Source organism: Scyliorhinus canicula, chromosome 19 (genome assembly GCF_902713615.1).
Source record: "Scyliorhinus canicula chromosome 19, sScyCan1.1, whole genome shotgun sequence".
Taxonomy (NCBI): domain Eukaryota; kingdom Metazoa; phylum Chordata; class Chondrichthyes; order Carcharhiniformes; family Scyliorhinidae; genus Scyliorhinus; species Scyliorhinus canicula.
Window position 1 is genome coordinate 46,081,504 of NC_052164.1, and position 25,308 is coordinate 46,106,811.

Sequence of the window (25,308 nt, forward strand, 5' to 3'; positions counted from 1 at the left end):
ACAATAAAAACTAAAAGTCCCAGCAGAAAGAAGCGGAACACAATATGGGGCCTCCAGGGCAGACGGCAACACGAAGAGGGGAGTTGAACCCCAGGAGGGGCGAGTGGGAGGACATCATGTAAAAACCATTGTAAATAAAGCACAAAGTTGTTTGTAAACACCCAGAAACACTTGAGCTGAAACCACCAATAAAAATATTTTTTTAAAGACAAATAGGGGGTAGATGGTGTATGTGCTTAAAATTGGAGCTAGGCCATACAGGAGCAAAGTCAGGAGGCACATTGTCACACAGAGGGTGGATGCTGGGGTACAATTGCAGCTGTGAAGACCGAGGTTGATAGTTTTTGAGAGATAAGGGTACACTAAAAGGTGGAATGAGACAAGAAATTGCAGCATAGGCACAGATTTTCCATGATCGAATTGAATGACAGAGCAGGCTCGAATAGCTATGGTTTACTCTTGCTTCTATCGTCATAGAATCCCTACAGTGCAGAAGGAGGCCATCTGGCCCATCATATCTGCACCAGCCCTCAGAAAGAACACTCTACTAAGCCCACACTTCCACCCTATCCCTGTGACGCAGTGACCCCACCTTTTGGACACTAAGGGGTTATTTAGCATGGCCAATCCTCCTAACCTGCACATCTTTGGAATGTTGGAGGAAACCGCGTCACCCAGAGGAAACCCACGCAGGCACAGGGAGAAGTGCAAACTCCATACAGAAGTCACCCAAGGCCGGAATTGGACCATGGTAGGTCCCTACCGGGTTCCTGTTGTGGTTGGTGCATTACTGGCCAACCTTTCACACATTGGTTAATTGAGATATCCCACGCCGAGCAGGGGAACTCGTACTCTGCAAGGAGACGGGGAAGACAAGCATTCCCACCCCATAGATCCCACGGAGGATATTACATCTTCGCTCTGAAGAATGGTGAGATTCTGGAATTCACTCCCCAGGCAGTGGTTGAAAAGAATAGTATAGATTAATCCAAGGGGAAAACTAGGTAAGCAAATGTGCGAGATGGGAATAAAGGTAGATTTAGAATTGGAAATATAGGAGGAGGGTCGAGATAAACACTGACACACACTGGTTGGGCTGAATAACCTATTTCACTGGAGGGAATGTTCGACCTCACCCCAGATCCTCACCCCCCCCCCCCCCCCCCCCCCCTCCAATGCGTTTGACAAAGTCCCGCATAAGAGATTATTGTACAAGATTAAAGCGCATGGGATTGGGGGAAGTGTATTGAGGTGGATAGAAAACTGGTGGGCAGAGAGGAAACAAAGAGTAGGAAGTAATGGGTCCTTTTCAAATTGGCAGGCAGTAGCTAGTGGGGTGCCACAGGGATCGGTGCTGGGACCGCAGCTATTCACAATATACGTTAATGACTTGGATGAGGGAACAAAATGTAATATCTCAAAGTTTGCAGATGATACCAAGTTGGGTGGGAGGGTGAACTGTGACGAGGATGCAGGGATCCTACAGCATGATCTCGACAGGTTGGGCGAGTGGGCAAATCAATGGCAGATGCAGTATAATTTGGATAAGTGTGAGGTTATTCATTTTGGAAGCAAAAACAGGAAGGCAGATTACTAGCTGCTTGGTTGTAAATTGGGAGAGGGGAGTGTGCAGCGGGACCTGGGTGTCCTTCTGCGTCAGTCACTGAAGGTAAGCATGCAGGTGCAGCAGGCGGTAAAGAAGGTTAATGGTATGTTGGCCTTCATTGCGAGAGGTTTTGAGTACAGGAGCAGGGATGTGTTGCTGCAATTGTACAGGGGCCTTGGTGAGGCCACACTTGGAATATTGTGTGTGGTTTTTGTCTCCTTCTCTGAGGAAGGTGTTCTTGCTCTCGAGGGAGTGCAGCGAAGGTTTACCAGACTGATTCCAGGGATGGCGGACTCTCATATGAGGAGAGATTGACTAGGTTAGCATTGTTCTTGTTGGAGTTCAGAAGAATGAGGGGGAATCACATAGAGACTTATAAAATTCTAACAGGACTAGACAGGGTAGATGCAGGGAAGATGTACGCAATGATGGGTGTGTCCAGAACCAGGGGTCACAGTCTGAGGATTCAGGGTAAACCATTTCAGACAGAGATGAGTAGACATTTCTTCACCGAAAGAGTGATGAGCCTGTGGATTCATTACCACAGGAAGTAGTTGATGCTAAAACATTGAATATATTCAAGAGACGGCTAGATATAGCACTCGGGGTGAATGGGATCAAAGGCTATGGGGAGAAAGCAGGATTAGGCTATTAAGTTGGATGATTAGCCATGATCGTGATAAATGGCGGAGCAGGCCCGAAGGGCCAAAAGGCCTCCTCCTGCTCCTATCTTCTATGTATCTATGTAACACAAACACTCTATGTCAGTCACGTGCATACATGCACGCAGTCACTCACTCACAGTCACACCCACTTACAGTCACACACCCTCAATATATCTCACAGACATACATACATACATTATACACACACCCATATACCCAGGCAGTGCCATTGGGGCGGGACAAACCATTATATGCTCTGAAAATGGATAGTGGGCAATTATGAAAAAAAAATGAAAATCGCTTATTGTCACAAGTAGGCTTCAAATGAAGTTACTGTGAAAAGCCCCTAGTCGCCATATTCCGGCGCCTGTTCGGGAAGGCTGGTACGGAAATTGAACCGTGCTGCTGGCCTACCTTGGTCTGCTTACAAAACCAGCGATTTACCCCATGTGCTAAACCAGCCCCAGTTTAGCACATGGGGTAAATCACTGGGGTAAATTATGGTCCAGTCGTCATATTTTGTCCTACTGTGCCGTGTGGATGATGCCCCTCATACCATGGCCTAAAGCATAAGAACATCCTCATCCCAGTTGAAGTATCTCAGTTGGGGTAAGTGGATACTAACTGGTGATGTAACCAGGTTTCACTCGGTCAGCAATATTTAATCCATGACGAAATACCATATAGAGCCTGTCGCCCTGGACCAGACTGAACCCAAATTAGGAGATAGACTCAGAAAATACACGGCTACAGGAAAGATGTATCCCTGATTGGAAAGTATTGCACTAAAGGCCCCATTGTAAATATGACTTTAGAATAGTTTCAGTCAAATCCCTGTAATTATACATGTGCAGAAAGACACTGCATCAGAGTGGGCAGGGGCATTACACCTGACCAGAGTATAGCTATTGCACGCTGTGTACTATTCTGAGTGGAATGTTGACGTTGCTTCATGTTGATACCACGCACAGGCTTGGTCTCATGTGTGAAATGACTTCAGTTACCAATCACAGATTGATGTTTCACAACATTCATCAAGCCAAAGGGCTCCAAAGTTAAGATGCACAGGAAGTCTGCCGTGGTTTCAGGAAGAGTACCGTTTATAGACGTCAAACAGACTGCCTCCACTTGTTCCTTTGGCTCGGTCAGACTGGAGGTGTATCTTCTCCCCACAGTCCCGCTCACCAGGCCGGAGCCTGAGTCAAACCAAAGAAATTACTGGCAAAGATCCCAGTCAGATCTTGGCTCATCTCTAAGTTTCATAATTCTGGGGTGGAGATCTCATTCAATTGTGCGATGTTACCCAATAACCCAAATTCAAAAAGGGAGGAAAGAATTGAATAGCAAAATCCTCATCCAATATCTATCTGAAAAACATCTTACCTTCTTATCACACTCCAAAGATATTGTACTTTCTCCTTCAGAGAGAGGCTAGTGTGGTCTCTTTGGGGGTCGGGGTGGCTCCAAAGTAACACGCCTGGTAACTGGAGCTCTGAATCCAAGGTCGCATCCTACAATCTGATACTCCGTAATCCTATGCCTAAACTACATAAATCCTGATTTTGTGATCGAGTTAGTAACTTGGCTCACAAATAAATAAACAGTCACAAAAGAAAACCACAAAACCATTCGGCCCATCACATTTATGCCAACTCTTTCAAAGAGCAATGCAGTTGCTCCCCCATTTGTGTGCATTCCAAATCCCAAATTGCCTTTCCTCACGTCACATCTGGTTCTTTTGTCAATCACCTGAAATTTGTATCTTTATTATTGACCCTTCAGCCATTGGAAATAGTTCCTCTTTATTTACTGGTTTAGGGGCTGGTTTAGCACACTGGGCTAAATCACTGGCTTTTAAAGCAGACCAGGGCAGGCCAGCAGCACGGTTCAATTCCCATACCAGCCTCCCCAAACAGGCACCGGAATGTGGCGACTAGGGGCTTTTCACAGTAACTTCATTGAAGCCTGCTCGTGACAATAAGCGACTTTCACTTACCCTTCATGATTTTATTAAACACCTCCTGCCCCATCAAATCTCCCCAACCCCAACCCTAACCCTAACCTTGTCTATTTTAAGGAGAACGCCAGCAACTTCTCCAGCCTCTCCACACAACTATAATCCCTCATCCCTGGAACCATTCTGGTCAATCTCTCCATTGTTTTCACATCCTTCCTCAAGTGAGGCCCCCAAATTGGACACACTATTTAAACTGGAGTTGAACTAACATTTTGCATAGGTTTAGCATTGCCTCACAACCATTGCTGGCCAATGCTTCTATTTACAATGCCCAGGATTTCCTATACTTCATTGACTTCATTGTGAACTTACCCAGCACCTTTAGGAATGTGTGTACAAACATTCCCGACCTCTCTCTTTCCTTGCACCAGCTTCACTGTTGTCCCATTTCTGGAGAGGCAAGCTGGCAATCCTTTTGCCCCACACCAGATAAACATTGGTCACACAATAGGACCAGACAAGCAGCAAGAGAAAATAACCCTGTGCATAAAATATGTGCAAAACACAGTGGATGCTGAAAATCTGAAATAAAAATTGTAGGACGCAAGTCGGGCAGCATGTGTGGCGAGAGAAACAGAGATAATGTTTCCAGTCCATGCAACTCGCCATCAGAGTCCTCTGAAGAGTCATATTGGACACTCAACGTTGACACAATATTTTCTCTCTCTAGAGACGCTGCCAGACCTGCTTAGTCTTTCCCAGCATTTTCTGTTTTTAACCCTGTGCGTAGTTGGCAATCGCAAGCCTTAACTATGGCAGAAGTGGGATGCGTCCATTTGAGGAACGTTTAAGCAGTCCCTATAGAGCAAAGAAAACACATTAGATGACCCTGGACTTCTCAGCAGGTCACAGGAAGAACTGTCTGGCATGCTAATGGATTGCTCTACTGATCAGAAAATATGCGTCACTACAGCATCCTCAAGCATCCTTAGTCTTTCGCCTTCTCCACAGTGTGTCTCATTGGAATGGAATGACGTCTTCCACTTTAAGGGAACAGGCACCTAACAGTGGCCGGAGAAGTGATCCAGAGTTGGCACAAAACCCACAAAGTTCACCACTCAGCGTTGGGATGACATGACTGAATCAGAAAAGCCACACCCCATTGCACTGAATGGGCACATTCCCATAATGTCACAACCAGAATAATTAATTATGTGTGTGGGCTGGAGACAGTTCAAACTTAACATACTCAGAATATAATTCAACATTAAAGACGTAAGTGTCCACCAGAAAGAAAATTACGCCAGTGCTATTTTTAGAATTCTTTTTTTACTCTGTTGATGTGTTATCTCCCCCTCTGTTTAGTTATTTTATTCTATCGTCAGGATAGTCATAGTTTCTATAAGTTCCCAATAATTGTGCTGAGGCCAGCAGGAATCTACTCCATATCTTCCAGCTCTGACTTCATTAATTACAGACCCCGGGGGTTTAACACCAAATTCCGCGGTGAGGCGGGCATGATGGTTCATGTCCCACCATCATATCTGGGTGGCATTTTGAAAAGACACCCAACATCACTGACCTATTGTTGAAGAAGGAAGATAGATAAGAACATAAGAACTAGGAGCAGGAGTAGGCCATCTGGCCCCTCGAGCCTGCTCCGCCATTCAATGAGACCATGGCTGATCTTTTGTGGAATCAGCTCCACTTTCAGGCCCGAACACCATAACCCTTAATCCCTTTATTCTTCAAAAAACTATCTATCTTTACCTTAAAAACATTTAATGAAGGATCTCCAGGAACATTCGGAGGCTTGACGATGGACCTCCTCAATGACACAAAATCTGGAAAATCCACCTGTGGATGTACCTCCCACCCACGGATTTGGTGTTCTAGGTTGCTGGTGACCTCCATCCTGAACTCCGGAGGCAGCCACAGGTATTGTTTGGTTAAGACCCGACATCTGCATGCCAGATTGTTCCAGACATGTTTTGGACCAGTGTGTTTTCCCACTGGCATCATGAAGAATCCGGCATGAGTGGAAGATTGCAGTCAGGTCTTCGTCTGCATCCAATTAGTGAGATGTAACTCAGTTTCACCCCGGTTTCCAGAGGGTTCCTGATCCAGCATGGCGAGAACCAGTGGAAAGTCCTGCGAGAAATTCCTTTTCATGTAAAACTGATCTTTGGACTCTTGCCGAACTACCACCTCCCATGTGTCTGCCATTCAACCTGCCGACAGAGCCATGGGAGAATTCTGCCCCTATCCTTCATCAGAGAATAGTGAGAACATTACAAATGGGTTGGATTTTCCTGCCCCTTTTGCCATGTTTTCTGACAGCGGACTTGGCTTGCCATTGGCCACCAATGGCATCTTCCAGTCCTGCCAATGTTTACGCCGTTTTGCATGGTGCACCCATGCTGCCATTGGGGAACACACTGCGCGGGGATGGGGGGGGCACCATTGCCAAGGCCGGAAGATCCCCTTGATGGGAAGGGCTCGAAAATCCTTACCCGGTCTGGCCTACATGTGACTCTCGACCCAAAGCAATGTGGCCGATTATTAAGTGCCCTCTGAAATGGCCCTAGCAAGGCATTGTAAGGTTGCAGTGTGCAAGTTCCAAACAGTCATCAGACTGGGATCAAACCCGGGTCTCTGGCGCTGTGCGGCATCAGTACTAACCACTGTGCCTTCATGTCACCCTTCCATTGTTGCTCCATTCTACGGATTCTATGGAGATGTTTGACCCTAGAAATCTGAACCAGAATATTGTGGAGAAACACATAGGAGGCTCACGAGATTGATTCCAGAGATGAGGGGTTTGTCATATGAAGAGAGATTGAGCAGTTTGGAAGAATGAGAAGATCAAATTGAGGAACATAAGGTGATAATAGATATGGATAAAGTAGGCGTGGAGTGGATGCTTTCTCTTGGGCAGCACAGTAGCACAAGTGGATAGCACTGTGGCTTCACAGCGCCAGGGTCCCAGGTTCGATTCCCCACTGGGTCACTGTTGTGCGGAGTCTGCACGTTCTCCCCGTGTCTGCGTGGGTTTCCTCCGGGTGCTCCGGTTTCCTCCCACTGTCCAAAGACGTGCAGGTTAGGTGGATTGGCCATGCTAAATTGCCCTTAGTGGCCAAAAAGGTTAGGAGGGGTTATTGGGTTATGGGGATAGGGTGGAAGTGAAGGCTTAAGTGGTTCGGTGCAGACTCAATAGGCCGAATGACCTCCTGCACTGTATGTTCTGTGTTTTGTATTCTTGTGGGGCATTCGAGAACAAGAGGTCATAGTCTCAAGATAAAGGGTAGCAAATTTTAAATAGATGAGGAGAAACAACTTCTCTCAAACAGTTGTGAATGTGTGGAATTCGCTATCCCAGAGTGTGGTGGATGCTGGGACAGTGAGTAAATTTAAGGAGAAATTAGACAGATTTTTATTTCGTAATGGATTGAAGGGTTACGGAGAATGGGCAGGATGGTGAAGTTGAGGCCATGATGAGATCAGACATGATTAAATAGTGGAGCAGGCCCGAGAGGCTAAATTGCCCACTACTGCTCCTACTTTTTATGTTCTTATGTCATGAGAAATAACTATTCTGTCTAATTCCACCTTCCAGCTCTTGGTCTGCAGCCCTGTAGGTAACAGCACCTGAAAAAAAAAATGAACATCGCTTATTGTCACAAGTAGGCTTCAAATGAAGTTACTGTGAAAAGTCCCTAGTTGCCACATTCCGGCGTCTGTTCGGGGAGGCTGGTACGGGAATTGAACCGTGCTGCTGGCCTGCCTTGGTCTGCTTTAAAAGCTAGCTCTTTAGCCCCGTGCTAAACCAGCCCCTTAAAAGGATTCCTGTTGTTTTTCTGGAGAGGTACAAACTCCCCGTCAGGGAATTGAACCCCGGTCTCCCGCGTGTCAGGCAGGGATACTAATCACTATACTAACGAGGAAGCACCTCAAGCACAAATCTGGTGTTCTTGATTACTGAGGGGATTTCTTGATTAATAAGGAATCAGTGGTTATGGGGAGAAGGCAGGAGAATGAGGATGAGGAACATTTAAGCCATGATTGAATGTCGGAGCAGACCCAATAGGCCGATCGGCCTAATTCTGCTCCTCTGTCTTGTGGTCTCATGAGCAACTATGCTGGAAAAAAATCGTCAGTGAGAGAGAGAGAGAAGGCAAGTTAATCTTCAAAGTAGAGATTCCAATCAGAGAAAGGTCGGGACAACTGTTCTACAGAACTGAGTAGAGGAAAAAGGGCAAAGGTCATGGGGTCAGCAGTGCCAATTAAAATGGGATTTTCTTTTAACTTTTTGGTCAACCCAGGTGTCTGTGACAGGGTGAAATCACCTCAGGGTTCGATTTGCTGATAGGGAGTGTGCACTTCCTCCCTATGGCGACATGGCCCACTCCCCTCAAACCAGAGAACATAATCATAGCCTGATGACAGTCGAGGGTTAGGAACACCCAAGATAAATGATTTTTTTAAATCCTCTAATCACACCACATTCCTGGATTGGGAAGGGAAGTGGTTAGGCTGACCTCAGGGCCGTCTCTGTAACTGCCTAAAAGCACACGAAGAGATGGTGATTCTTAGTGTGCCTAACTGTGCGCATTAGAGCAAGATGATCACACAGGGGAGTAACACTTGGCCGCTGATGGTCTCTCAATCTTTTACCCTTTCTGATCCTTTAAATAGATTTCTTTCAGAAAACATGATTTAACGATATAGTACACGAGTAATTTGAGATAGGACATGTGGTGAGTGGAGGAGCAAGCAACTTTGGGCCTATGGTTCTACCACTCCTCCCCTCATGACCAGATCTGGTGTTGACTTGTTGTCCAGGATTTTCCAGCCATGTCATTGTGGAGATTCGGCAGCCGGCCAAAGTCCATTGACTTTCGGCGGGACTGGACATTTTCACCAGAGGGCGGGGCTGGAAAAATCCCACCCATCGTTAGAAATTGGTCACTGATTGCTCAATAATTCCATTCCAGGCCGATACAAGGATGATGGAAAGTGAAGCAGAAACATTTTGGTACATTCTCCCCGTGTTTGCGTGGGTTTCGCCCCCACAACCCAAAGATGTGCAGGCTAGGTGGATTGGCCACACTAAATTGCCCCTTAATTGGAAAAAATTAATTGGGTACTTGTTATAACCTGCCTGCTTACCACTGGCTGGGGACTAATGGGAATCCCACAATCCTTTGGGAGTATGAGCTTCCCCAATGAGGGGGGGTGGAAAAACCATTAGCAAATTCCCTGCAAAAATAATGCTGGCCAGTTTGGAACCGGCCAGCTTACAAAGCCTGCGATTTAGCCCAGTGTGCTAAACCAGCCCCAAAACAGTGCTAATCACTGTGCTACCATGCTGCCCATGGTTGTGTGTTTCCCAGTGGTGTGGGGTGACAGTGGATAGGCAATGGCAAACATTCAAGGAACGCATGGAGGAACTACAGCAACATGGTAGCAGAATGGTTAGCATAGTTGCTTCCCAGCCCCAGGGTCCCAGGTTCGATTCCTGGCTTGGGTCGTTGTCTGTTCGGAGTCTGCACGTTCTCCCGTGTCTGCGTGGGTTTCCTCCGGGTGCTCCGATTTCCTAGTGGGGACCTTGCTGCAAATCCCATTGACAAGCTGCAGGAGTAGAGAATCCCACTGCCAGTGAATGGAACGGCCAAATACTCCACCCTCATTAGCAGCGGTCGCGGGATGGACACGCAACGGAGATTCCTGGCCCATATATCAGCCCCAAGTTCATGAGGAACCCTTCGTGTGGCACCTTATTGAACGCCATTTGGAAATGCAAGTCTGCTACATCTGTACTGTTTGAGTCTAACCACCATTTTACATCCACCACAGGGAATGGCAAGTGCGAGTGCGGGGAATGTAGGTGCTTTGCAAATTGGTACGACATTTACTGCAACTGCACCACCAACACCGACAGCTGCATCACGGCCGTTGGATCGGTCTGCAGCAGGCGAGGGAGCTGCGTGTGTGGGAAGTGTGTTTGCCAGGATGCAGCATATGGAGACCACTGTGAGAAATGCCCCACCTGCCCTGACGCCTGCTCCATAAAAAGGTGAGTTCATAGCCCCCTTAACCCCCACATCGTCCACACCTCGGGGAGGTGTGGGAAGCACGGTAGCACAGTTGTTAGCACTGTTGCCTCGCAGCTCCAGGGTCCCGGGTTCAATTCCTGGCTTGGGTCGCTGTCTATGCGGAGTCTGCACGTTCTCCCCGTGTCTGCGTGGGTTCCCTCCAGGAGCTCCTGTTTCCTGGTGGGGACCTTGCTGTGTGCAAATTCTCTGTCGTATTTCTTATCTTCCAACAGCGCACACAAGTCAAAGATGCTAAATTGCATTAGGATGAGCTGAAAAGGCTCATGATCCTAGAGGAAAACAAGATTTTCTTTTCTGCAGACAGAATGCAAAAAATAAAGATGAACACTAACTGAAAAGACAACAGATTTCCGGGTACTCACAGAGGCACAGGGTCAGCGGAGGATTAGGTGTGTTTGGGATGTCATTCATGATGGGATAACATTAGTGGGTGTCATATATAGACCCCCAAACTGCAGTGGTGAGGTTGGGAATGGCATTAAACAAGAAATTAGAGATGCATGTAACAAGGAAATATCGGTGATCATGGGTGATTTTAATCTTCACATAGATTGGGCCAATCAAATTAGCCACAATGATGTAGAGGAGGAGTTCCTGGAGTGTATACAGGACGGTTTTCTTGACCAATATATGGAGGAACAAAACGTAACATTTCAAAGTTTGCAGATGATACCAAATTAGATGGGAGGGTGAATTGTGACGAGGATGCAGGGATCCTACAGGATGATCTGGACAGGTTGGGCGAGTGGGCAAACCAATGGCAGATGCAGTATAATTTGGATAAGTGTGAGGTCATTCATGTTGGAAGCGAAAACAGGAAGGCAGATTACTAGCTGAATGCTTGTAAATTGGGAGAGGGGAGTGTGCAGCGGGACCTAGGTGTCCTTGTGCACCATTCGCTGAAGGTAAGCATGCAGGTGCAGCAGGCGGTAAAGAAGGCTAATGGTATGTTGACCTTCATTGCAAGAAGCTTTGAGTATAAAAGCAGGGATGTGTTGCTGCAATTGTACAGGGCCTTTATGAGGCCACACCTGGTGTATTGTGTGCCGTTTTGGTGTCTTTCTCTGAGGAAGGATGCTCTTGCTCTCGAGGGAGTGCAGCGAAGGTTTACCAGACTGATTCCAGGGATGGCGGGACTGTCATATGAGGAGAGATTGACTAGGTTGGGATTGTTCTTGCTGGAGTTCAGAAGAATGAGGGGGGTTCTTATAGAGATTTATAAAATTCTAACAGGACTAGACAGGGTAGATGCAGAGAAGATATTACCAATGATGGGTGTGTCCAGAACCAGCGGTCACAGTTTGAGGATTCAGGTAAACTATTTTGGGTAGAGATGAGGAGACATTTCTTCACACAAAGAGTGGTGAGCCTGTGGAATTCATTACTACAGGAAGCAGTTGATGCTAAAATTTAGAATATATTCAAGAGGCGGCTGGATATAGCACTTGGGGAGAATGGGATCAAAGGCTATGGGGAGAAAGCAGGTTTCGGCTATTGAGTTGGATGATCAGCCATGATCGCGATGAATGGCGGAGCAGGCTCAAAGGGCCAAAAGGCCTCCTCCTGCTCCTATCCTCTATATACCTATGTATCTATGTATGCTGCTCGGTACACAAACCCAATCAAGGCCAGCATTAGTGAGGGCCAGGAGAGGGAGGGGAGAACCTTGGAGAACAATTTCAAAATGAACGATTTGGGTTTCACAGAAGTGCAAATTCTCTGATTTTGTTCAATCTCTTCCCCCTCCTCTCCCCTTTTCCCACAGTGACTGTGTCAGATGTAAGGTTTTTGACACTGGGGAGCTGAAGAAGAACGGCACATGTCATAAGGTGTGCACAGATGAGATTCGACAGGTGAAGGATCTGGGTAAGTTTACACATTGATGTGGCAAGTTAAGCTACCAGCAGTCCTGCTTTTTGGTTGTCAAATCAGGACAGGACCCCTCCTGGGCACAGCATCTTTCCCCCACAGGCACAATGTCACCAATAAACCCTCCCCCCACAGGCACAATATCACCAAACCCCCCCCCCCCCCCCCCCACAGGCACTGTCACCAATGAACCCTCCCCCCAATGGCACAGTATCACCAAAGAACCCTCCCCCCACAGGCAAAATATCACCAAAAACCCACCCCCCACAGGCACTGTGTCACCAATGAACCCTCCCCCCAACGGCACAGTATCACCAAAAAACCCTCCCCCCACAGGCACAATATCATCAAAAGCAAGCTCCCCCCCCCCCCCCTCCCCCCCACACAGGCACTGTGTCATCAATAAACCCTCCCCCCACAGGCACAATATCACCAATAAACCCTCCCCCCACAGGTCACCAATAAACCCTCCCCTCATATCCACAGTATCACCAAAAATACCCTCCCCCCGTAAGCACAGCATCATCAACGAACCCTTCCCCCACAGGCACAGTGTCACCAAAAAAGCCCTCTCGCCCACAGGCACAATGTCACCAATAAACCGACCCCACACAGACATAGTGTAACCAATAAACCTTTCCACCACAGGCACAATGTCACCAATAAACCCTCCCCCCACAGACACAGTATCACCACACAAGCAGCTTCATACTTGGGGATCTCCACACTCTCTATCAGGAATGCACTAGTTTTGGTAACCTTGGTAACTAACTCATAACCAGTGTCCACCCAACAAGGCCAGCCATCCAATCGCTACCACCTCACGTTTATTCATGGGTCAGTGTGACTGGGACTGCTCCTGGTCAAATTTATAATACCTTATATTAATGCTCTGTGGATTACAGTCAACCGGCAAGATTTTACCCAATTTCTCCCCCCCCCCCCCCCCCCCCCCCCCCCCCACCTCAACAATGGAGGCAACCTGCTATTGGCTGGCAGCAGCATCATACAGATCCGCCACTATCAACAAAGTTTCCCGTTGTTTGCACCCTCCACAGCCAGGGAACCTGTGGCAGAAGGTTCACCGTCAGCGAGACCGGAAGTACCCGCCAGCGGGAATGGCTGTAAAATTCCTCCCAAAAGGTGTGAATTGTTTCAAGCCAGGACAGTTGGTCGGATTTTGCAAGCCCAGGCCAGATGGTGAGGGGTGAATGTAATGCGATATAGAAAAATACAGCACAAAACAGGCACTTTGGCCCACGATGTTGTGCCGAACTTTTGTCCTAGGTTAATCATTGATCATGGACTGTTGGACACTAAGGGCAATTTATCATGGCCAATCCACCTAACCTGCACATCTTTGGACTGTGGGAGGAAACCGCAGCACCCAGAGGAAACCCACGCAGACACGGGGAGGATGTGCAGACTCCGCACAGACAGTGACCCAAGCCAAAATCGAATCTGGGACCCTGAAGCTGTGAAGCAATTGTGCTATCCACAATGCTACCGTGCTGCCCTTAAGAACAAATTAATCTACACTCCATTATTCTACCCTAATCTATGTACCTATCCAATAGCCGTTTGAAGGTCCCTAACGTTTCTGACTCAACTACTTCCACAGGCAGTGCATTCCATGCCCCCACTACTCTCTGGGTAAAGAACCTACCTCTGACATCCCCCCTATATCTTCCACCATGTACCTTAAATTTATGTCCCCTTGTAATGGTCTCTGACTGTCTACTCTATCTATTCCCCTGATCATCTTATAAACCTCTATCAAGTCACCCCTCATCCTTCTCCGTTCTAATGAGAAAAGGCCTAGCACCCTCAACCTTTCCTCATAAGACCTACTCTCCATTCGAGGCAACATCCTGGTAAATCTCCTTTGCACCTTTTCCAAAGCTTCCACATCCTTCCTAAAATGAGGTGACCAGAACTGCACACAGTACTCCAAATGTGGCCTGACCAAGGTTTTGTACAGCTGCATCATCACCTCACGGCTCTTAAATTCAATCCCTCTGCTAATGAACGCTAGCACACCATAGGCCTTCTTCACAGCTCCACTTGAGTGGCAACTTTCAAAGATCTATGAACATAATCCGCAAGATCTCTCTGCTCCGCTACACTGCCAAGAACCCTACCGTTAACCCTGTATTCGGCATTCATATTTGTCCTTCCAAAATGGTCAACCTCACACTTGTCAGAGTAAAACTCCATCTGCCACTTCTCAGCCCAGCTCTGCATCCTATCTATGTCTCTTTGCAGCCGACAACAGGCCTCCTCACTATCCACAACTCCAGCAATCTTCGTATCATCTGCAAATTTACTGACCCACCCTTTAACTCCCTCATCCAAGTCGTTAATGAAAATCACAAACAGCAGAGGACCCAGAACTGATCCCTGTGGTACGCCACTGGTAACTGGGCTCCAGGCTGAATATTTGCCATCCACCACCACTCTCTGACTTCTATCGGTTAGCCAGTTCGTTATCCAACTGGCCAAATTTCCCACTATCCCATGCCTCCTTACTTTCTGCATAAGTCTACCATGGGGAACCTTATCAAATGCCTTACTAAAATCCATGTACACTACATCCACTGCTTTACCTTCATCCACATGCTTGGTCACCTCCTCAAAGAAGTCAATAAGACTTGTAAGGCAAGACCTACCCCTCACAAATCCGTGCTGACTATCCCTAATCAAGCAGTGTCTTTCCAGATGCTCAGAAATCCTATCCCTCAGTACCCTTTCCATTACTTTGCCTACCACCGAAGTAAGACTAACTGGCCTGTAATTCCCAGGGTTATCCCTATTCCCTTTTTTGAACAGGGGCACAACATTCTCTAATCCCCTGGTACTACCCCTGTTGACAGCGAGGACAAAAAGATCATTGCCAACGGCTCTGCAATTTCATTTCTTGCTTCCCATAGAATCCTTGGATATATCCCGTCAGGCCCGGGGGACTTGTCTATCCTCAAGTTTTTCAAAACGCCCAACGCATCTTCCTTCCTAACAAGTATCTCCTCGAGCTTACCAGTCTGTTTCACACTGTCCTCTCCAACAATATGGCCCCTCTCGTTTGTAAATACTGAAGAAAAATACTTGTTCAGACCTCTCCTATCTCTTCAGACTCAACACACAATCTCCCGCTACTGTCCTTGATTGGACCTACCCTCGCTCTCGTCATTCTCATATTTCTCACATATATGTAAAAGGCCTTGGGGTTTTCCTTGATCCTACCCGACAAAGATTTTTCATGCCTTCTCTTAGCTCTCCTAATTCCTTTCTTCAGTTCCCTCCTGGCTATCTTGTATCCCTCCAGCGCCCTGTCTGAACCTTGTTTCCTCAGCCTTACATAAGTCTCCTTCTTCCTCTTAACAAGACATTCAACCTCTCTTGTCAACCATGGTTCCCTCACTCATCCATCTCTTCCCTGCCTGACAGGGACATACATATCAAAGACACGCAGTACCTGTTCCTTGAACAAGTTCCACATCTCACAGTAATCTCCTATTACTATTGCTTTTCTATTCTGCCCCCTTCCCTTCTCAGCCCCAGAGCCAGACTCAGTGCCAAAGACCTGGCCGCTAGGGCCTTCCCCCGGTAGGTCATCCCCCCCGAACAGCATCCAAAACCGTATAGTTGTTTTGAAGGGGAACGGCCACAAGGGATCCCTGCACTGCCTGCCTGTTAGTTTTCTTTCCCCTGACTGTAACCCAGCTACTCTTTGTCCAGTACCTTGGGTGTGGCTACCTCCCTGTAACTCTTCTCGATAACCCCCTCTTCCTCCTGGATGATCCTAAGTTCATCCAGCTCCAGCTCCAGTTCCCTAACACGGTCTCTGAGGAGCTGGAGTTGGGTGCACTTCCCGCAGGTATAGTCAGCGGGGACACCAGTGGTATCCCTCACCACCCACATCCTACAGGAGGAGCATGCAACTGCCCTAGCCTTCATCCCCTCTTACTTTACAGAATTAGCTGCCCCATAGACCAAGTGGACATCCGCCCTCCGACTCTGCTCCTAGTCAGCTGTACTCTCTGTAAACTCCCGGCTCCCTTCACACTCTTTGAGGAAATGTAGGAAATGAAATGTAAGGAACACCTTACTCCCTCCTCACCTAACTCCCTCAGTTACCAAACTCTCACTGTAGCACTCAAATGCACCAAGTTCAGCACTCCCTCAGTCACCAAACTCTCACTGTAGCATTAAAATGCACCAAGTTCAGCACTCCAGTGCAAACAATGCACTGATTGCGACCAATGTTATTTAGGGATTGATTCTGGGGAGTGGAATAAGCATTGCCGTGTCCTGTTGCAATAGCCAATGAGGTGTGGCTGCCAGGTTTTAGTGCCGTTTTATTTAATTCCGAATCACATTATTTGATTTATGTCCTGCCTCTCTCTCTCTCTCTCTCTCTCTCTAGACACAGGAACTGCCAATGGCGTCATCTGTAGCTATAAAGACGAGAATGGCTGTACTGTTCATTTCCGTTATGAGGAAGAGGAAAATGGAAATTCTGTCCTGACAGTTGTTAAAGAACCAGGTTTGACAGTTATTCCTCATGCATGATTGAACCCTCTATTCTCTATGTTAGTTTATTTGCATTTCCTCAGTTCTGCTAGCAATAAGTACAAAAGGGGAGTATTGTGGAAACATAGGGCGCAATTTAACGGGGAAAAATCAGAGCTCTCTTTGCACCAAGAACGACCCCGCTATCAAATGAGCCTTTTATTTTGTCCTCAACAAGGAATACCCTGCCGAGACCACACTTACTTTCATTCCAAGAAGAGATCGGGCCACCTTTTTTAAATGCTGCCTCGATTTCTCAACTCCTCTTGGCATCCCCACTGTGGCCTCCTGACTCCACCCTCCCACTAAATGCCCAACTTACCTGACCTCATCCCACCTCAAAATGGAAGGATACCCCAGATATCCGAAGAGAAAAAGATTGGTGAAGATGAATGTAGGACCCTTACAGTCAGAAACAGGGGGATTTATAATGGGAACAAAGAAATGGTTGACCAACTAAATATATACTTTGGTCCTGTTTTCATAAGAGGACACAAATATGATGGGGGAACACTGGGTTTAGTGAGAGGGAGGAACTGAAAGAAATCAGTATTATTAGAGCAATGGTATTAAGGAAATTGATGGGATAGAAAGCTGCAAGATCCCCCGGGCCTGATAATCTACATCCCACAGTACTTAAGGAAGTAGCCCTAGAAATAAAGGATGGTCATCTCCCATGATTCTATTAAGCCTGGAACAGTTCCTACAGATTGGAAGGTAGCGACTATAACCCCATTATTTAAAAGGAAAGACGAGTGAAAACAAGGAATGAAAGACCAGTAAGCCTGATGTCAGTAGTTGGCAAAATCCTAAGACCCATTATAGAAGATTGAATGGCAGAGAACTTGGAAAACAGTATCAGAATTGGAAAGAGTCAGCATGGATTTATGAAAGGGAAATCATGGTGGCGAAATCTACTGGAATTATTTGAGGGTGTAACTAGGAGAGTTGGTGAGAGGGAGCCAGTGGAAGTGGTTAATTTGAACTTTCAGAAGGCTTTCGACAAAGTCCCACATAAGAGATTAGCATGTTAAATTAAAGCACATGGGAGTGGATGTAGTATATTGAGATGGATAGAAAACTGATTGGCAGACAGGAAACAAAGAGTAGGAATAAAGAGGTCTTTTTCCAAATGACAGGCAGTGACAAGTGGGGTACCACGGGGATTGATGCTGGAACCCCAGCTTTTAACAATATCTTCATAATTAATGATTTAGATGAGAGAACTGAATGTAATATGTTCATAATTAGCAGATGACACAAAGCTGGGTGGGAGGCTGAGCTGCGAAGAGGATGCAGAGTTGCATCAGTTTGATTTGAACAAGCTCTGTGAGTGGGCAAATGCATAGCAAATGCAGTATAATGTGGATAAATATGAGGTTATTTACTTTTGGTAGCAAAACCAAGAAGGCAGATTATTATCTGAATGACTATAATTTTGAGAGAGGTGGACTTTCACTTGAGTCCGTTAAATCATGCCCAATGTCTCTAATTATCTGCTCCCCAGAAATCATAGCAAAATTCCATTAGGCCTCTCCTTGTAAACATGAGCATGGCTTGAAAAAAATTATGATCGCACTTTTACGATATCTTAATTGCATCCTTTGTAGCCACAAGGTCTGTCTGTCTTTTAAATCAGAATTTTTGAAAAATACTGTAGCAGATACATAAATCCAATAACCAAGTCGTTGAAAAACATTACTGCACCAGATACATATACCAATTTCTTATATTAATCACGGGTGTCATAAGTCCTGTGTTTCAACAGTGATCACACTTAATGCATTGGGACAAAAGCTCACAGCACAATCGGAGGCCATTCAGCCCATTATGCCTGTGTTTGTTCTTTGAAAGAGGAGAAGTCTTCCTTCCGACGTTCCTGTGTTTTTATCCTTAACTTTTCATCCTCCAGTTCCTCACCCAACTCCTTTTCAAAATTATCCATTAACTTTTCAGGTCAGGCATTCCAGATTCTGAAATCTCGCTGAAATAAAGTGTGCTCCTCATACCCCCTCAAGGTCTTTTACAAGTGTTCTGGAAGGAATACTTTCTCTCAACTTACTCTATTAAAACCTCTCATTATCTTCAAAGTTCAATAAGGTTATCTCTTCATGTTCTCTTGTTCCAAAAAGAACTGTCCTAACTTTCAAAGCCTCTCCTCATGACTGAAGTTCTTCATCCCTGGTAACATCCTGGCTAAACCTCCTCTGGGTTTTATGACCTCTACATTTATCTGGAATGTGATGCCCACATTGCGAGGACTGTCGGGGGTGTGGGGTTTTGGAGTCCAGGCAGGGAAGAGCAAATCATAGGGGGTGGGAGGGGTGGTGTGGTGTAACATCTTCGGGGGATGAAGGTGTCCCCGACTCAGCTCAGATCAGCTCCTGAGAACAGTTCAGCGGTTTGCTTAAAATAACTGACCTGCCCACTCCCTTCTGCCCACGCAACCATGTCATGGTGCGGGCTGCATTTATTCAGGTCAACTGGGTTGATAACAAGTGAATTGTCCATTAATTATTTATTTCAAAATGAGGGGGAACTACAGACTTTGGTGCTCACTGTATGAGAGGAACTGGTCGGGGAGTGGATGGGAAGGCAGTGAATACATGCCCCCTGCCCAAAACATGCCTTTGGTGGAGGGGGGGTTGCTATGGGCTGGGGAATGGGTAAAATCCAATCCGACGTGGTTTTAACCACCTCGTCACCTGGCCCTGCCACCTTGAGCCATTTGTGTGCCTGGGTACAAAATTACCATCTACAATTGCAGCACATTTGATAAACAACTCCTCCTCACTCTTTGAGGCTCTTTAGAAGACAATGAAATATTTCACAGCTTCCCCTACGCTCCATAACTCAAGATTTAATCTTAGAACCAACTAGAAAATCCTTTCCGTTTTGGAATTTATCAATATCCTTCATTAATCCTGTTACATCCTGCCCTCCTTTTCCTTCTCAATCATTGCCGAAGACATGGTAACCAGGAATATTAAGAATCCCATTCCTGGTCCAGTTTAACTATATCTCAATTAATAAAACAAGTTCATAATCCCTGTAGCAATTTGTACTCTCTGCTCACCAATAATATCAGTTTGTCTCTGGACATTGATGTAAACACAATTTAATACATCCTATTTTTCATACCTGCTGTATTTTTGTGAGGGGGGAAGGAGATATTTCTATTTTCATTGCTGTTTTTATCCCTGTCCTCTGATCTCATTGATGTTCCTTTCTGCCTGCCTTCCCCTTGCCTTCCATAGAACTCTAAATAGTGTGAAGCAGAGGTCGGGAAAGATGCTGTATCAATGCAAGTTCTTTCCTTTTTCTCCCCACAGTATGCCAGCCACCAGTGAACATCCTGCTCATTGTCCTGTGTTTGATGGCGGCCATCTTACTATGCGGCCTGCTGGCCCTGCTGATTTGGAAGCTGGTGGTCACACTCCATGACCAACGAGAGTTTGCGAAGTTTGAGGCGGAGCGGGCCAGTGCAAATTGGGCCAATGTAAGGAAGAGTTGACATTTACCGCGAGCTTGGGGATCACACCCCCTGAACAAAAAAATGAGAATGTAGGAATCTACCCAAAAGCTTAACTCAAAGTCATGCTCCCCTCCAGAGAGTTTCAAGACAGAGATCGATAGATTTCTGGATATTAAAGATATCAAGGGATATGGGGACAGTGTGGGGAAATAGAAATGAGGGAGATAAGGCATAATCTTGTTGAATAATGAAATGGGCTGGAGGAGCCTAGTGGCCTATTCCTGTTCCTATCCTTGCAAGGAATAGTTAATAATAATAATAATCGCTTATTGTCACAAGGCTTCAATGCAGTTACTGTGAAAAGCCCCGAGTCGCCACATTCTGGAGCCTGTTCGGGGACGCCGGAATGGGAATTGAACCGGCGCTGCTGGCCTTGTTCTGCATTACAAGCCAGATGTTTAGCCCACTGTGCTAAACCAGCCCCTTATATCGTTTGGCACAAGTGTTTGTGACTGACGATTGTGAGGTGGTTTACTGAGCTATACTGCTGGCTCCGTCTGACTCACGGAAGGCTGAATTCTGTGCATGCAGATGAAAGGCCCACTGCCCGTTAAGCATTTGCAATGACACAAAAGTAAAATATTGTGGTTGCTAGAAATCTGAAAAACATAAAATGCTGGGAAGTGATGGTCAAAGATGATCTTATTTTAGTTGCGTGTATATCCGTTTGGCACATTTAAATACACACTTGCAGTTAAAGAGACAGAGAAAATGAAAGAAGGAATTATTAATTGCACTTATACGATATCTTTCACAACCTCAGGACATCGCATTTCAATCAATAACAAAGAGTCATCCTGACTCGAAACGTTAGCCCCCTTTTCTCTCCATAGATGCTGTCAGACCTGCTGAGACTGTCCAGTATTTTCTGCTACTGCTTTCAAAATTCATGTTGAGCCAGCTTCAGTTAGTTGCATTGCCATCAGTGCCAGCTGATGCCAATCTCAGATGCTGTTCCTCCTAACTTCGGTAAAACGGAGTCATACTTATGACATCATAAATGGAAAGAACTGCAAGGGTTAATGTCATGCCTAAATAAAGCACCAGAGGGAGCTAGATGTACAACTATATAAGACATTGATACTAAGCCTTGTGGGTGAGAGGTTGAGTTGGTAACAAGTACGTTACAAATCCACCTATTACCTGCCTCCCATTACGCCAGCGGGTAAGGCTAAGACCACCATGCATGGAGAAAGCTAGAGTACAGGCTGAAGAAAATATAGTGTGAGTGAGAGCAGATCATAGTTAATGTAATAGTGTAGAGATTAGTAGTAGATGACTGTAGTTTATATGTTTGTTAGCAACTGTGTATTATATAGGAGTAAGTGTCAAATCCAATTAAGTAGTGTTAATAAATTTATAGCTTTGTTCAGTTTAAAGCTATGTGTGGTCTTTGTGAACACTACGCCAACCATCCTAAAATTAGCAGCACAAAGAACACCATGATACGGAGCTTTCGTGTGACTCGGTAGCAAGTTCTATCATAATTTTGCTGCAATCGTCTCCTCAGATAGATGCAGCCACTGTGGCCTGACAGGGCTACATATTCTATAAGTGTGTGCCATAATCACCAATCCAGGTAATAGCTCCCACAGTGGCGAAATGGAGCTCTCTGGGCCCTCCACTGAATTTGGTCAGGGGTCAATCTTCGCCGCAGTGAGTCATTGATTGGGGAGCATCACAGCCGAAGTCCAGGTCCCTGCACAGCCCCACTACTTGTGCCAATTTGCTGCACAATGGCTTTGACCAGTACGGTTGAGGAGTGGCCAATATTGGTGTGGCAGGTTGAAGCCGAGTAGGTGGGCTGGGGTATCTGTGATGATGTGGTTTTAATAGTGGCCTGTTGGTTCCATTCCTGCTGTCACAGAGCCTCTGCTGTTATTCCCTGCATGGTGGTCTTAGCCTTACCCGCTGGCGTGATGGGAGGCAGGTAGCAGGTGGATTGGTAACGTACTTGTTTTGCGGCGGGCTTGGGTTAATGTATACCTTCCCAGAATCTTCCTTGTTGCAAACTCCCTCCCTTTGTGAGGGGATGGGATGATGTTCAGGGCTGGGAGCCAGGGGAGTTAAGCGGAGGGTACCTGAGATGATGCGCATTGTTGTGTTGAGCTGGGTATGTACAAGACTGTTATGGGATGAATTGCACCACACTGGTGCACAGTACTCGACTGTCGAGTAGACCATGGCAAGAGCAGAGGTCCTTCAGGTTTGAGCATTATTCTTTAAGTGTGGTTGGTGATCAAGATGTAACTTCACCATGTTTACAATTCTGTCTCATTTCAGGCCAACAACCCACTGTACAAGGCGCCAACTACAACTTTTACAAATTTAACCTACACTGGCAACACAGACTGAGCGGAGCATCGGCGGGAGAGGGTTGCACAAACCGCAGCATCGGAGAGCTTTAATTGGACTACACGGGGCACAAAACCAGGGCGCTTGGGTTTTATTTCTCTAGGAGATGGCATTCCTTACTGGCTTGTGTCAAGCTGCACACAGCCACAACTTCCAGTCTGTAAAACCTACCTTCCCTCCATCACTGCAGCTAGAAACTGCACTGAGCCACGGTTCGGTGGTGTTGGTCTCTTTTACCAGTGTTTGAACCTGAACCGTATCCACTTACAACCATTTGAGATAGGAGCAGAAACAGGCCGTTCAGCCCCTCCAAACTGCACCGCCATTTGATAAGATGGTGATTGATCTGTTTAAATGCTAGGCTGTCTGAGGATTTGTGATTTCGGGATGATGTCTCTGACCATCCCAATGGATAAATACACCCTGCCCCTGTATGGGTTTTGATAAAACAAATAAGAAGAAACTGATTCTGATGGCAAGTAGGTCGGTAGCCAGAGGGGGAGCTGAGGAAGATTCCTTTTACCCAGTGGATTATTATGATCTGGAATTCACTGCGTTAAAGTCTGGTGGGGGCAGGTTCAGCAATAACTTTCAAAGGGGAAATTCTGCAGGGCTGTGGGGCAAGGATAGGGTAGCAAGATGTGGTAGTCACTACTAACTTTCTTAGATGTATATTAGATGTAGTACGGTAAGACTCCTGTACTAGAGGTGCATGGGTAAATCCCTGCCTGTTGGCCCCGCCCAGTAGGCGGCGTATAAATGTGCACACCGGAGCTGCTCCCATTCTGGGAGCAGCTACAGGAGGCCACACATCTTTGCTCAATAAAGCCTCGATTATTCACTACTCTCGTCTTTGTAGTAATTGATAGTGCATCACATGACTAATTGGGTAGCTCATTCAAAGAGTGGCCGTTTTCTGTGCTGTATGATTCTATCAGTGCCAGCCTGCTTCGAATGCTGCTGTGTGTTATTTAATAATCTGAGTTGGGGTGTTTATGATTGGGCCTTAGTTTTCCTGGATGTAGGAAGAAGGAGAAGGAAATGCTCCCGACTGTGTTCCCATTGCCCCCGCTGGAAGAGGGCATGAGCATTCAATTGGATGAGGACAAGATCGGGTTTCAGTGCCTTTTTCAGTGAGTGGACGCAGAGGGTTGAGAGCTATAGGTGAGGAAGGGGGAAAGTACTGGAGCCGGTTTCTCATCACCAGAAACACCAGAATCTCAAGAATATTATCCAGTCCAATTAAACATACCCTTCAGATGCTGTGGTAACTTAATATTTGGCCGTGTGGGCACCCGTACTTCACACCAGCTCAACTGAATCACTCATCCTCTGTTTTCCAAAGGCTGGAGATTGTCCAATTCCACTCGGAAAATGTGGCCCAGTGACCTCTCCTAGGTTTCCATTTCTCCGAGTTACAAAGCCAATGCGCAAAGCGGACGGAATTCAACCTCTAATCCACCTCCTTGCTTGCTCCAAATAAAAAACAATTCAACCCAATTCACCGGATGTAAGCTGGCAAGAACAGACATTGCACCTAATCTCACACTTGAAGCCTACCCTTGATCTTAACCAAAAGGCCGAACTGTGATGTGGGTCGGAAGCTGATGGGGGCCGGGCCAGGCAGACTGCAGGATGCTGAGTTCCCTGGGCTCAGACTGACAGCTCTGCAGTTGATGTTCCTTGAAAGTCTCTTGTGTCTTATGTATATCTCTCTTGGTCGGTGAAGGAATACTCTAGCTCCATTTTACTGATCTTTTTTTCTAACTGCCCACACTGAACACGGTTAAAGAGTCGCTCACCTCTTACACTGTCAGCACAACATTGTTGTTAAGGTGAACTAAAGCTTGGTCAAAGAGATGACCTTGGACAGGGGCCGTGAGGGAGGAAATGCCAAGGGAGAGGATTCTAGAACATGGGGGGTCCCGGAGGCAGCATGGCCCTGTCAACAGTTGGGGGTGAGGTCTACGACATAACTTGTATTTGTGGCCCGTTCAACTAAAACAATCCACACATGGTTTGCCATGGACGTTTGTGAGATTCATGAGGCCTGTGCTTGAAATGGGATAAATTCAGAGGCAGAAACAATGGCTGGGATTTTCCCCGCCCACTGGAGACAGCTGGGAGGTGGAAAGGAGGCTAATATGTCTGCGGAAAGATGTCTTGAAGGGAGTCTGATGTGTTCCCGGAGCCGGGGGATATTTCCTATGGTAGGAACAGCAGTAGCTCAGGTTAATCAGAGGCGGATGGTCTATTGAGGCCATATTTACCAGGCCGTATATATTTTACCAGTGTCAGAAGCGCTCTCTCCATGTGGTGATTCTACCAGCTACATCAAGGTGACCTCATAGCAGCTTGCTAGAGGGGTCAGAGGCAGCTGGGAGACTTCCTTACCGTCCATGGACAGGCCTCCCAATACCACCCATCCCTGTCCCCCCCCCCCCCCCCCCCCCCCCCCCCGGGTCCCCGTCCCCCGTAGCAATCCTCTGTGGCCCTGACACCCTCCAGTCGTCAAGTCTGCCTGCCTGGCTCTGTCACGTCTCGAAATCATTTTACCTGCCCTTTGAAGGGCATGGCAACAAGAGGGGGCACTGCCATCCTTCTCGCTGCAGCTTGAGTGGTGACCATCTTGATCA

General features: G+C 46.6%; 1 protein-coding gene across 1 annotated transcript in view; it reads left to right on the forward strand.

Moving 5' to 3' along the window:
• Nucleotides 1–23,516, forward strand: part of LOC119954226 (integrin beta-3-like) — a 177,193-nt gene extending 153,677 nt beyond the window's left edge. The window contains exons 11-15 of the mRNA XM_038779286.1: nucleotides 10,085–10,304; nucleotides 12,110–12,210; nucleotides 16,637–16,756; nucleotides 20,115–20,281; nucleotides 22,601–23,516. Coding sequence (XP_038635214.1) covers nucleotides 10,085–10,304; nucleotides 12,110–12,210; nucleotides 16,637–16,756; nucleotides 20,115–20,281; nucleotides 22,601–22,672 — 680 coding nt within the window. The 3' untranslated portion in view covers nucleotides 22,673–23,516. The remainder of the gene's footprint in view (nucleotides 1–10,084; nucleotides 10,305–12,109; nucleotides 12,211–16,636; nucleotides 16,757–20,114; nucleotides 20,282–22,600) is intronic.
• The last annotated feature ends 1,792 nt before the right edge of the window (nucleotides 23,517–25,308 follow it).